The sequence below is a fragment of the Microtus pennsylvanicus genome, chromosome 5 (assembly GCF_037038515.1).
Source record: "Microtus pennsylvanicus isolate mMicPen1 chromosome 5, mMicPen1.hap1, whole genome shotgun sequence".
Lineage (NCBI taxonomy): Eukaryota > Metazoa > Chordata > Mammalia > Rodentia > Cricetidae > Microtus > Microtus pennsylvanicus.
Genome location: NC_134583.1, coordinates 126,180,269 through 126,194,035, shown reverse-complemented (window position 1 = coordinate 126,194,035; position 13,767 = coordinate 126,180,269). Strand labels below are relative to the sequence as shown.

General features: G+C 41.2%; 1 protein-coding gene across 2 annotated transcripts in view; it reads right to left on the bottom strand.

Annotated features, from left to right (window-relative positions):
• Slk (STE20 like kinase) overlaps positions 1–12,191 on the bottom strand; it is a 53,359-nt gene extending 41,168 nt beyond the window's left edge. For both annotated transcript variants that reach the window (XM_075974345.1, XM_075974346.1), the window contains exon 1: positions 12,027–12,191. In XM_075974345.1, coding sequence (XP_075830460.1) covers positions 12,027–12,176 — 150 coding nt within the window. In that variant the 5' untranslated portion in view covers positions 12,177–12,191. The remainder of the gene's footprint in view (positions 1–12,026) is intronic.
• Positions 12,192–13,767: the final 1,576 nt, after the last annotated feature.

The following is a 13,767-nucleotide window of genomic DNA, read 5'->3' as shown; positions in this document are numbered from 1 at the left end:
CTGCACTTTTGTGCTCATACCCCATATGAACACATAACTAAAATCTTTTAAAACAAAAATATAATTCAAGATGAGCAAAGGAGGAATTGGGGAGTGGTTCAGACAGTAAAATGCTTGCCGTGCAAGGATGAGGACCTAAATTCAGATCCCCAGGGCCCATATAATCTGTAACTGCAGATCTGTAACTGCAAGGCTGGAGAGGGAGAGACAGGATGACCCCAGGGTCTTGCTGGCCAGACAATCTAGACCAGTGGTTCTCAATTTTCCTTGTGCTGTGACCTTTTAACAGTTCCTCCTGTGGTAACCCCCTCCATCATAAAATTATTTTCGATGCTATTTCATAACTGCAATTTTGCTACTGTAATGAATCAAAGTGTAAATATCAGTGTTTTCCAATGGCCTTAGGTGACCACTGTGAAAGGTCACTTGACCTCCCAAAAGAGGTTGCAACCCGCAGGTTGGGGAACCACTGATTTAAACAAATCTGTAAGCTCCAGGTTCAGTGAGAGACTGTGTCTTACATAAGGTGTAAGGTGGAGAGCAATTGAAAGATGCACCAGACAATGACTTCTGGCCTCCACACACACATATGAACACATATGCACGCAAACAGCAGCCATATACATATAAATAAAATATATATGAAATAAGCAAAGGACTAGAACAAAATTCCTTCAAAGAAGATAAGGGAATGGCCCATAAGTATATGATAGATGCTAAGCATCACTAATCATTAGAAAAAATGCAAATAGAAACTACAATAAAATACTACCTCATTCATTAGAGTGGCTACCTTTTAAAAGAAACAATATTGGCAAAGAAGAGGAGAAAGCTGAACGACTGGGCACAGTTGGGAGGAATGTAAGATTGCATGCCCACTGTGGGAAATAAAAGTTTCTCAAAAAAGTTAAAATGAGATTACATTTGGTCCAACATCTCCATGGGTTTCAAAGAGGTAATCATACACTATGCTCATATAAGCTTTATTTACAAAAGCTAAAATGCAGAAATGACCTAAAATCCCATCAACAAAGGAATAGCTAAGAGAAATATGAAGGTAAGCAAAGGAACATTATTCAGCTTTTTAAAAAGTAGAGATGTTGATAAGCTACAAATAACTGAACCAAAGGACAAGGCAAATGAAAGAAGCCAACCACAAAATGATAAATACTATAAGATGCAAATACAGTAATCAAAATCATAAAGAAGGTAAAATAATGGCTGCCAAGAACTGTAAAAAGGATAGGAAGTCATTATTTAATGGGTAGAGTGTTAGCTTCACAAGATGAAGAGAGCCAGGTGGTAGTAGTGGTTGAACATTTTTGTCATATTTAATCTCAGTTAACAGTACATAAAAAAAAAAACAGTCAAGGTGTACCAGGAATAGTAGTGATGCATGCCTATAATCCCAGCATTAGGTAGGTGGAGGAAGGAAGACTAAGAGGGCAAGACTAGCCTGTGACACACAGTAAGATCCATGCCAGACTGGGCCACGTAGCAAGATTCTGTCTCAAAATTCACCCCACATCGCCCCTGCAAAACAAAACAAAAAAAAAAAATCTGTGTCTAATACAGAAAGGGGAGGTGGTAACTATTATATATATTTTACCACAATAAAAAAATAGAAAAAAGCCGGGCAAGAGTCCATAACTGTAACCGCAGCACTCACGAGACTAAAACACAAGGCCTGCAAGTTCAAGATCAGCCTCGGCTACTTCACAAGAGCCTATCTCAAAGAGAAAAAGAAAGGAAAAATCTTGGGAAAATGTAAATAATGTTTAGAACTTTTCAAAAGTAATTTTGTAGTAAGCATTAATAATCATTTTATCCTAAAAGTTTTCTCTTACTAGGAATTTATCAGAAAGAAATAATGAATGTCATAGAAATGAACCTTACGCAAACAGACATGTGATGCATGATTAAAACAATGTGAAAAAAGGAGAGGGTGAGCTGCACAAAAACTTACACAGAAAAAGTGAATCTGGATTCCCACCTCACACTAGAAACAAAAATCAACACGTTTAAATATACACCTAGTGAAGAAGGCTATACTACCAATTTGAAGAAAACAACAAAAGAACATTTTCATTGTATTAGGTTGGGAGAAATTTCTCCATACAGAAGCATTCAGTATATAGAAAAAAAGTTAGCAGATTGAGCATTAAAAATGTAAATGTCTATTTTTAAAAAAGCATGTTAAAGAGAATAGACAACCCAGAGGCAAAAGAAATGTGTAGACAACATATAACATATAACAATGACTCCCATAAACCTGTGAGAAATAGAAAGAACTCAGCAATTCTGGGAAGAAATGCAAATGGCCAATCAACATAGGAAAAGGAGCTGGTCTCACTGAAAAGGAAAGATAACACTTCATAGCCATCAAATCATAGACTAGAAAAAAGGGCCAACAAATCTAAAGGCTCTTTAAAGACAATTTAAAGATACAAAATTAGATATGGTCTATTACTTTTTATTCATCCTTTATAAAATTTTGGCAGGATATTCTGAAATAAACTAGTCATTACTTGTCAATAAATACTAATTTACTATATATAGTCAGACCTTTAAATTTTTAAATTACTTTATAAATCTCACACTATACAAAACATCAACAGGAAATTTACAAGTAAAATTAAAACAAGTTATATTGGTTTCTAGTATATTTCTTTAAAACTGTAAAAATGACAACATACAAAGAGAAATAAAATGTATGGTCCACATTTCTCAAGCCATAACATTAAAAAAAAAAGAGCGAGAGAAAAGAGAAGCGATGGAGGGAAGAAAGAAGTTAGGGAGGAAGGGAAAGTTAGAGGGAGAGAAGAGAGATGGGAAGAAGGAAGAACTCATTCAAATATTTTTCCACAAAAAAAAAGGCATTCTTACCAACATTCCCCCACTAATTTATAGGAAGACATGTTGTGGATATCGGTACACTGTGTGAAGATGTGTTACTATGATTGGTAATAAAAAGCTGACCGGCCAATAGCTAGGCAGAAGAGACGGATGGGACTTCCAGGGAGAGAGAAGAGAGAGAGAAAATCAAGGCACAGGAGGAATGAGTCAAACACCTAGAATTGGGACGGTAAAAGGCACGTGGTAGAACGCAAATTAATAAAAAGTATGGGTTAACTTAAGTTATAAGAGCCAGTGGGACAAGCCTAAGCTAAGGCTGAGCTTTCATAATTAGTAAGTGTCCGTGTAGTTATTTGTAGGTTGGTGGTCCTGATGAAAACCATATTACAAAGACACGTGAGTCAATACAAGAATAAACTGGCAAAGCTGATTATCTTATAGATTAAAAGAGGAAAAGGCTAAATATGTTTTATTCCTTGTATGTTCACTGAGTAATTAATTATATCCACATAGAAAAGCAGAAATTGAATAAGAAAATGGAGGGGTAGAAAGCAAGCTGTTCTGCTTTTGACATTTTTTCTTTCCATAATCTTGAAATAAATCATTCACTTAAAACCTTCTAAAATAGAGTTTTAGGAAAGAAAATAAATTCAGCAGGGTTCAGATTAGTATTAACTATTAAAAAATCTGTTTTGAAGCCAGGGGGTGTTGGCCCTCCCTTTTAATCCCAGCACTCAGGAGACACAGACAGGCAGATCTCTTAGTTCAAGACCAGCATGGTCTACATAGTGAGTTCCTGGATAGTCAGGACTACACAGAAAAAACATTTCTGGGGTTAGGGAGGGGGGAGAGGGGATGTATTCTGAATTGGAAAAATAAAAACCTTTCCACTCCCATTTTAACATATAACAACACCATTTTTTATAATGAAGATGCAACTTTTAAATAGCAGCAGCACCTTACATCCAAACACCCTGACAAAAAAAGTCTCTCTTACTGACTTATGAAAAATCTGGGTAAAGGGATGCGTCTATCTGTGCACACACACAAGCACATACATTTAAGTGAGTATGGGTACGTAAATGCATGTGTCTGTGGGTGGAGACAAGCAGACAACCTCACTGATGTCCCTCAGGCACTGCTGATCTGTCTGCTGCTCCTTGCCAGCACTGGGATCACAGTGTGCCCAGTTGTTTGACATGGGTTCTCAGAGACTGTAGTCCAGTCCTTGCAAGCATTTTACTGTTTGAGTTTTATCATCTTAGGCCTAAGGACACAGGACAGCCTGGGAAAGTCTGAACATATTCCCTGCAAACTTCCTATATGCTAGAAACTCAATCCCCAGGTTTACACATTAATGGTGTTTGAAGGTGGGACTGTAGGGTGACAACAGGGTCATGAAGGCCATTCTGTCCCGTCTAAGAAGCTCCCTTGTACACACTGCAGTCAGCACTGCTTCCATAACCAGAGTACACTGATGGGTTAACGGATAACTGGAGAAATAGTCAGGCTATTAGGCAAATGTTGACACATTTACTGTCTCCATGTGATGGTTCTTGCCATAAAAAAGGCTTTCACCAGATGTTGAACAGACGTGCCAAGCTCTTGGATAATCCTAACTCCAGGATCACAAGCCAAATAAGCCTCCATTCTTTATACTCCACAGTTTATGATATTCAGTTATAATAATCAAAAAATTTGCTAAAATATTTCCACAGTATACTCCTGTTGGGAGTGCAAATTGTCTTAACTACCTAAAAGCAAGAAAATCCATTGCTAAGTACACATTCAACAGAAATGAATAAAGGTATGCACCAAAAAAACTACACAAGATTATTGACAATGCCAGGCTAGGTGGCCTAAGCCTGCACTCTCAACACGTGAGAATCAGAGGCAGAAGACCACAAAGTCAAGGGCAACCTGGGCTACAAATTCTATGCTAGTCCGGACTACAGAGAGAGACCTCCTATCTGAGGAGATAGCTCAGTGGTTAAGGAGCTTACCAGAAGCATGGAGATCTGATTTCAAATCCCCAAAACACCATTTCATGTGGGCAAGATGGCCTGTCTATAATTCCAGCTTTAGGAAAGGGTATACAAGACCCCTGGAGCAAGCTGGCTAGCCAGACTAGCTAGCTCAACCAGCAAGCTCAGAGTTCAACTAAGAGATCTCTGACTTTGCCTGTAGAGTGTAATCACGCCTTGAACCTCTGCACAAGTGTATACTTACACCCTAACACACAAATCCCATAATAGGCAAAATTGCATATACGTGCATACATGAATAAAACATATATACATGGATTGATCTTACTATTAAAATACGAAATGTAAAAACAATCCAAATGACTACCAACAAAAGAATAAACTGTAAACAGTGGCATTTCAAAAATTTTAATACTATAGAAAAAAGATCAAATGACTACTATACATAAATGAATCACATTCATTATATCAAAAATACAGACTTACGGCCAGGCGGTGGTGGTGCACACCTTTAATCCCAGCACTGGGGAGGCAGAGGCAGGCAGATCTCTGTGAGTTCGAGACCAGCCTGGTCTACAGAGCTAGTTCCAGGACAGGCTCCAAAGCTACAGAGAAACCCTGCCTCGAAAAACAAAACAAAAAAAAAAAAATACAGACTTACTCAGAAGAATACATTTATATCAAGCCCAAAACATACCAAAAAGATTCAGAAGAGTATAATATGTAAGACAGAGCTGTTCTGACTAAAAAAATTAGAGGGAAAAGAGAGTATGTGTGTGTGTCAAGACATGTTTATTAAGTATAACTTACAAGTTTTTGGACCAGCCAGATGTCTCAGCAGGTAGCGAGGCGCGTGAGGGCAGGCCTGACAACTGGAGTTTGATCTCAAGGAGAATCAACTCCTAAGAGCTGTCATTTGACCTCCTCACAGGTCCTGTGGCATAAGGACCTACACACACACACACACACACACACACACAAACACATACACAAATTAATCAGGTAATTAATTAAAATTAAAATGTATACAAGTTTTAGTGTTAGTAAACAACCAGTTGCTAAAGGAAGGGGAAAAGGGAAGATGAAGGTGCATGAATGTGCAAAAGAGGAAGATTGGCAGGAAGTCGGTCAAATCTAAGTGTTTATGGAATGCCATAGGGAAACCTGCTACTTTGTAAGCTAATTGAAAAATGAAATTAAAAATAGTAACTCTAGAAATTCTATGACAGTAGTCCCAGAACTTGGTGGAAGAAATGGTAAAATATATTGCCCCCATCTTAACAACAGAAAAATTGTAGGTCTATGCAAGTGGTAGCCCCAGATAGTAAATACCAAACAGACCACAGGAATAAACTAGGGACCAACAATAAAGAACTCATATTCTGGACTTTGTTCAAAATATGTTAGACATCAACTTACTTATAAATTACTGCCAATCACATACATTACATGACCAAGCCTGCAATCCCAGCATTCAGGCGGTTAAGGAGCCTAGACTACATTGCCAGTTCATGGCTATAAAGCAAGACCTGTTTTGAAAAAAAAAAAAAGATGGCTAGTGGACAGCTTGATGTATGGATCTAAATTTCAGGAGCAATCTTTGAGCACAGACATAAATTATCTTTAAGTGATAATTAAAGAATGGGTAAAAATAAGTTCTCATAAGCAAAGAAGAAAAGAGAACTTGAGGTGTGCACATCTCAGGAGGCAGAAACATAGGGTTGCTGTAAATTTAAAGCCAGCCCCATTAACACAGGGAGTTCCAGACCACCTAGGGTTAGAAGGGGAGAAGGGGAGTGAGAAGGGAGAAAGAAAGAAAACAAAAATGATATACTCAAATCCTCAGAAATTCAACACTTAAATACCTTTAGCAAAAGAGCTAGCAGAGGAGCCTGGAAAGGCGAAGACACAGAAGAAAAGGGAAAATAAAAGCCAGTAGAAGGCTTTAAAAAGGTAAGAATGGTCAGGGGTAAGTACCAAGAGCTCCTGAGAAGTCAAGTAGGATATTAAGTATCCACTGAATTTAGAAACAGAGATCTCAAAACCATGACAAGAGCTATTGGGGACAGGGGCAGAAACTGTCTAATAAATAATAGAAGAAAATGCCACAGAAATGAAGGACATGAGCCTCTGCACTAAAAGAAGTAAGTCCAGCAAACAGGTGGAGAGTGGGGAGTGGAGATCATAGTATCAGAAAACCATATAAAAAGAGAGTAATTCCTGAAAGCTATAAAAAGATAAAGATCACAAAGAATCAGAAAATAAACTGACATCAACTCTTCAACATCAACACTTAAAGCCAAAAGACAATGAATGGAAAAAAGTCAGAAAATTCTCATTCTTAAAAAATCCAGGAAAACCTGTTTTGAAGCAGAATTTACACACTACTCTCTGCATTATAAAAAGATGGTACTTCAACAGGCAAAGTCTAAAAATATACTTTCCATGGATATTTTCTCTGAAGGCTACAAAAGGTTTCATACAAAATTAAGAAAGAAATCCTAAAAGTAAGGACACTTTTGAAGTAGTTTGTGCTCCAAGACTTCCAGGGAAAAAAAAACAAGAACCCATTACTGAGGAAAGGCATGAATAAAGATATAATGAATACACAGAAAGACATGTCAATTTTCTCAACATTGATTCATAAAACCAATAAAATCTCTCAAAAATAATACAATGGTTTGTGGTTGGTTTTTTTTGAATTTCAATCAAGGTATTTCTAAAATACACATGAAAGGGATAAGAGCCAGGAATATCCTAGACTACTGAAAAAAAGTAGGAGAATGTCTTACTGTCATAGGAACTTACTTTAATGCTTTTCTAATTAGGATAACAGAATAGTGAGATAGGGATTGACTGATAAATTAAAAACTGCAGAAATCCAAAAGTTATATAGTAAATAAAACACCTCAGAGCAGTAAGACAGCCCCCTTAAGGGAAAGAACTTGAATGGTTCTGAACTTTAAATATTCATGATGAAAAGAAGGGAACACATCGCACAGAACTGAATCCTAACCTCATATCACACACAAAAACTTAGTCTATACAAACTGTGAACTTGTTAAAGGCAAAATTCTGAAGCTTTTGGAAGACAAGTAGATTATCTTCATTATATTGGTTTAGGAAAGAATGCCTTAAAAATAAACATTAAAAGAAAAGAAAAAACTGAAAAATTCTACTATACTGACATGAAGAAGTCTCTCGGTCAAGACACTATAATGAAAATAAAGAGATAAGTCACAGAATGAGAAAGCATTTATGATACCATAACTGAGAAATGGCTAAAATTCAAATACATATATATAGAGATACATATATACATATTTATAATACACACAAATATATTACAAGTACATATACTACATATAGGCAGAAAATGACATTTATAAGAAAATAAGCAAGAGAATGGAACACAAAGAAATTTAAACTATGATAAACATATTAAAAAGCATTTATTAATAATCAGATGGTCAAAAATTCTAATACCAAATGTCAATAAGAACAAAGAACAAAGACATCTTTATACACTCCACTAGGACTATAAAATAGCTTAATCAGTTTGACATCAGCTAGTAAAATTAATGTCATACTGCTCTAGAAGCACAGCCATGCTACTCCTGAGTCAAGTCTTGATGAAGTATCCCAGTGTTTTATGTCAGAGTCGAAAACTAGGAACAACCCATTTGCCCACTAACAGTAAAATGGCAAATGACTGTGATACAACCTGTTGCAGGATACTTGTACACTGTATGAAGATGTGCTGCTGTGACTGATGTAATAAAAAGCTTAACGGCCAATAGCTAGGCAGGAGACATAGGTGTGACTTCCTCACAGAAAGAAGACACCATCAGGAGGTGAAACAAGGAGGACACACAAAACGAGAGAGAGGTAAAAGCCACGTGACAGAACGCAGATTAATATAAATGGATTAACTTAAGTTATAAGAGCTAGTAGAACAAGCCTAAGCTAATGACGTCTCCGTGTCATTATTTGGGATCTGCCCAGCAGGACAGAGAAAGATTCACTACAACAATCCTGTTACTGAATGCGATGTGACAATGAAAATCAACTAACTGCAGCAGTCGGTGATAACAAAGCCCGTGTAACAAGCATAGTAACACACTAAATATGATTCTATTTTCATAATGCTGAAACACATACAACTAAGTTTATGTTTAGAGATGCTAAACTATACAGCAGATGAGCAACTTAAGGAGAGAGTCTGAGGTGCAGCAGAATTTCTTAATCCTGATACTGTCAACAGAAACCTACTTTGTTACCTGCTAAATACATATACATGTTTCAGTATTTCTTCAATACAAGAATTACATATTTCACTACTTTCAAAAAGACATGGCCCTGTCAGCTGCCACAGAGCATACAGTCAGGACTCAGCATCAACTGCTTTAACAGGTTAAAAACAGACATGTCACTCAAAGCATATTTTTGTTACTATTTTTTGGTTTCTGATAAGATAATGCAAAGGATATTATGTATCTTCATTTACATCCAACCATACCACATTGAAAAGAAAACAAACTTACACTAGTGCTGATTTTACAAGCATGCTAGTAACTCTGTGAGAGCTGTACAGCTCTGAACTGAGCGCAAGGACTGCAACTGTATGATGGGAAGCTGACTTAAGTTAAGAACACAACATGATTTCCTAGAAACAGTCTTGGCTGTCCTGGAACTCACTCTGTAGAGCAGGCTGGCCTCGAACTCACAGCAATCCCCCTGCCTCAGCCTCCCAAGTGCTAGGATTAAAGGTGTACACCACCACTGCCCAGCCAATTTAATATTTTAATAGTCCCCAATTTCCAAGTGGTAGCTGGAATCAAGCTTTAAAACAGCTGTCTATTGCACACTACCATAAACTTTAAGGTATGACAGCATTCACACCACAAAAATAACTTTAGTTCCTTCATATAAATTTACAACTTCCAGAGAATCTTGAAAATTAAACAATTTTTAGAAAAGGAAAAATGAGGCCAGAAAGTCAAGCAAGCTTAAATTTACATTTTTGTTTAAAAAAAACAAAAACAAAACTCATGCCTGATTCCTCAAGAGCAAATGCAAAGAATCTGTGTTCTTCAGTACCATTGTAAAAATAATCCCACAGGATGCTAGCCAGTTTGTAATGTTAAACTACACAAAGTCTCAAATTTTTCAGGAAATTTCAACTGATTTTGCAATAAGATTATACATGACCCTCTGCAGAGTAAAATCGCACAATCTGCCTATGCCATAGAAAGAGGCTGTTATCTTCTGGGTCCCTTTTCCTCTCCCATACCACGTTTGGCTTCTATGACCTCTATAGATAATGACAGTAATTTCTACTATTCATTGAACCCCTTCTAGATGTCTTACACTTTCTATATATTTACACCACAAGTACAAGAAATAGGCCTTCCAGTGAGGGAAGTCCGTCACAGTCACCGAATATACAGCAGGTAACTTGCCCAAGGTCACAGACTGCTGTGTGGGAGAGCAAGAAATATTCCAGTATGAGCCCATGCTCTTAATCCTCTGCTGTTTCCTATCTGATGAAATGTCCTCACACCACAAGAAATAGCCATGGTCACCTACCCTTCTCACCACAAGCTTCAGGTGCCTTATGGGTTTCTCTTGGCCTCTCCTCAGGAACTGTATATGCAGAGGACATTAACAAGTGGAAAGAGCCAAAGAAACAAACACTCAGGGAAACCTATGGTTTTACAACTGACAAAACATTAGTCGGAGGAGGTGATTATTTTGCCCATGACCACCAAGCTAGCTCTGACAGCCAACACTAGTGTCCCTAAAATGATTTTCCAACCACACTAAATGCCCTTCCAACCATGCATCTTAGAGAGTAAGCTCTTGTTGAAACCATATTCTGTGCCAACTTTCAATAGCATTCTCTGAAGAGAACATTTCATTTCAACAAATAATGAGGAAATGCATATGCTGAGAAACAGATTCAAATGTGAAACTTTGGACCTCAATTTTATTATATAAATATGAATGTCAATTATAATACATGACAAGTGCGACAGTAGCCATGTGAACAAGATGTTCCAAAAACACTCAGCGCAAAGAAAGTGTGTCTTTCAGACTGGATAAAAGATGAGGACTGGAATTTTGACAGAATGCATTCAGTGCATGCATACATCACAAGATAAAGTGTACTATGCTTAACAACTAAGGGAAATGCTTCCTACTGAATGGACCTTAAAGTAAAACACACTACTACAATTGGGAACAGAAGATCTGAGTTCAAGGTTAAACTGAATCACGTGGCCAGGAACTACGTCTAAGCTTCAGGATACCCAACCTTGGAAATGTGGACGCTACTACTGAACTGGCCGCTTTCCGGAACTTTCACGGGGACCAAATTACATGAAGCTGAAAAGTGGAGTATGTAAGTGTTCATTTCTAGGCAACCCTGTGGATCCTTCCCCTAAACTGTGGCTCATAAAAGCCTCACCCTTCAGGAAGTAAATATTCCAGTGACATCATTCATATACTTCCTAGGACAGTACAAACATTTAACATTCACACCTTCACTTTGAAACATCAAACCTCTACTGAAATAACTACGCGTGGAGTTTTTAATTCTTCAAGGGCTGGTACTGCCTTAGAGCCAATGTTTATTATATTTAGAAACTAGGATGAAATGCAGATTTTCTTCTGGAAGTTTTCTGTCAGAAATTCCATCCCATGTGGCCAAGCAACCAACTCAAGAACAGACAGACTGCAAGCTGGCAATCACTTTACTCTTGTTTTACTTGAACTACAGATACCGCCCGCTCTCTGCCCCTAGCTCCCAAAAGTTACCTGTTTTGGTACAAGCGTACCTGCAAGCGCCATTAGTAAACAAAAAGGCGCACACTGAAAAGCCTACTGAGTTTCCGAATTTACAATGAGGGCCACAACCGCCCGCTCCTCCCATGAAATTACACTAATTTCTTTCCAAGTTTGACAGGGTGGACTGCCCAGCCATCACTCTTGAAACTGCATCCGGCCCCCCTGTATTCAGTAAACCCTACCTTCGGAGCCACTGCTTTGATGCTGAGCTGAACTTTCAACGTTCAAAGCCCAGGGAGGGTGGGCAAGAAGGGATGTAGGGGTGAAGTCCTCGTGCCACCCTGGACGGGCGACCGTTTCAACTCCAAAGCCAACTTCCCGTTTTCTCCCTCTTACCTTATACACTTTCCCAAAGGCTCCGTCGCCCAGTTCCCCTATAATCTCCCAAAACTCTTCGGGGTTCAGGTCTCTCTTCACGTGTTCGTACTGCTTCTTCTTCTTCTCGCTCCCCAACTTGAAGATCTTACGGAAATTGAAGAAGGACATTTTTCCTGCCCGGCAGAGTCCCTGGCACTTAAAGAGCTAGGAACAATAAAAGGCAAAGTTTGTGGCGCGTCCTCTCCCGCGCGAGCCTGGGGTCCGGGCCGCTCCCGCCTGGCGCTCCCCGGAGAAGGCGGGGCAGCGACCGGGCTCCGGCCGAGGAGGGGGGCGCGTGGCCCGCGGGGCCGGGACGGGCCGAGCGGCGCCGTGGACACCTCGCTCGAGGGCCCCAGGGGCTGCACCTGCCCCGGCGCTGGTCCCCGCCCCGCCCCACCGCACACCGGGCCGCCCGGGTCCGAGCGGTGCGGACGCCCGCGGCGCCTCGCCTTAGGCCCGTGTCACGGCGCGTCTCCCGGGGCGGCGGCCACTCCGGGCCCGGGAAGCGACCGGCGCCCGCGAGGCACACAGCGGCGAGGCCGAGCTGTCCCGCCGGGGCCCCCGCGTCCGCTCCGAAGCCGTCCGTTCCCGCTGCGCGAGGCCCGCGCGAACCCTCGGCTCTGGGGCGCCGCCGCTTCGCTCGCTGCTTCAGCCCACACAGCCTCGGCCCGCAGCGCGCGCGGACGCCGACGCCGACTCGCAGCGCGCCCGCGCCCTCCGGCCGCGCGCATGCGCGCGCGTCTCGGTCACGCGCCCGGCTCCCCGCGCGCTCGCGAGGGCGTGCCCTCTGGCCCCGCGCACGCGCACTAGAGCCGCCGGGCTGTCTGGCGGGCGGCTTGCTGGCGCCTGCGGCGGGAGGTGTGGCGGGTACGAGAGCGCTTCCAGCCGCCGCCGGAGCTTCGAGTTGACCTCCGGGAGCCGGATCCGGGTGGTTCTCCGACGAGGATGGGGAGGTCTCCACCCGCACGACCCTGTTGATTGTGCTGGCGGATGTTGCCTCATTCTGCTCAGGGGGAAGCGGGAAAGCAGGCTGTGCTGGTTGGTGCCTGAAAGTGGGGTGTTTTCTGCTCCAGAACCGGTACCAGAAGACTGTGCTGGGGAGAACCGGGAACCTGGGCTTTCAGCCACAGTTCAGTGACTTTGAATAGAGCATCAGATTCTGGATTGCGATAATCCCGATAGTCCTTACTGCTGGTGGCGGAAGGTTGTGGTTTAGATCAAAAGAGACAATAGATGGAAACCCTTTGCTCGGTGCCTGCACCAGCAAAGCTCAATCTTGACCTCTGCTAAGTATGGAGGCAGTGCAGACGTAGGTTGTAAAAACGGTTTAAAAGGTACGTGTGGTGGAGCCCGGGAGAGGCTGAGGAAGGAAGATCACAAATTCGAGAGCAGTCTCGGCTACATTAAAGAAACCGTGTCTCAAAAAAGTGAAAAGGAAATTGTTTAAGACCGCTTCTGGAGTGGTGACACTCCCATAAGAGTAACCTCTGGGCCACCTCCACAGCCAGAAAACTGGTACCGCCCTTGGTGACTCTTAACTCTGCTAATAAGTCCCGAGATTCCAGATTTGCTGGGGCTTTGTGGGTGTTGCCCCGGAGTTTGTCAAATGATTTACCTTCCTCCTCCTCCTCCTCCTCCCCCTGACAGAAACCCTTTCAGGGCAGAGGCGGGGTCGCCCATCAGGGTGTCCAAGGGCTGGACCACATTCCAGGGTACGAGA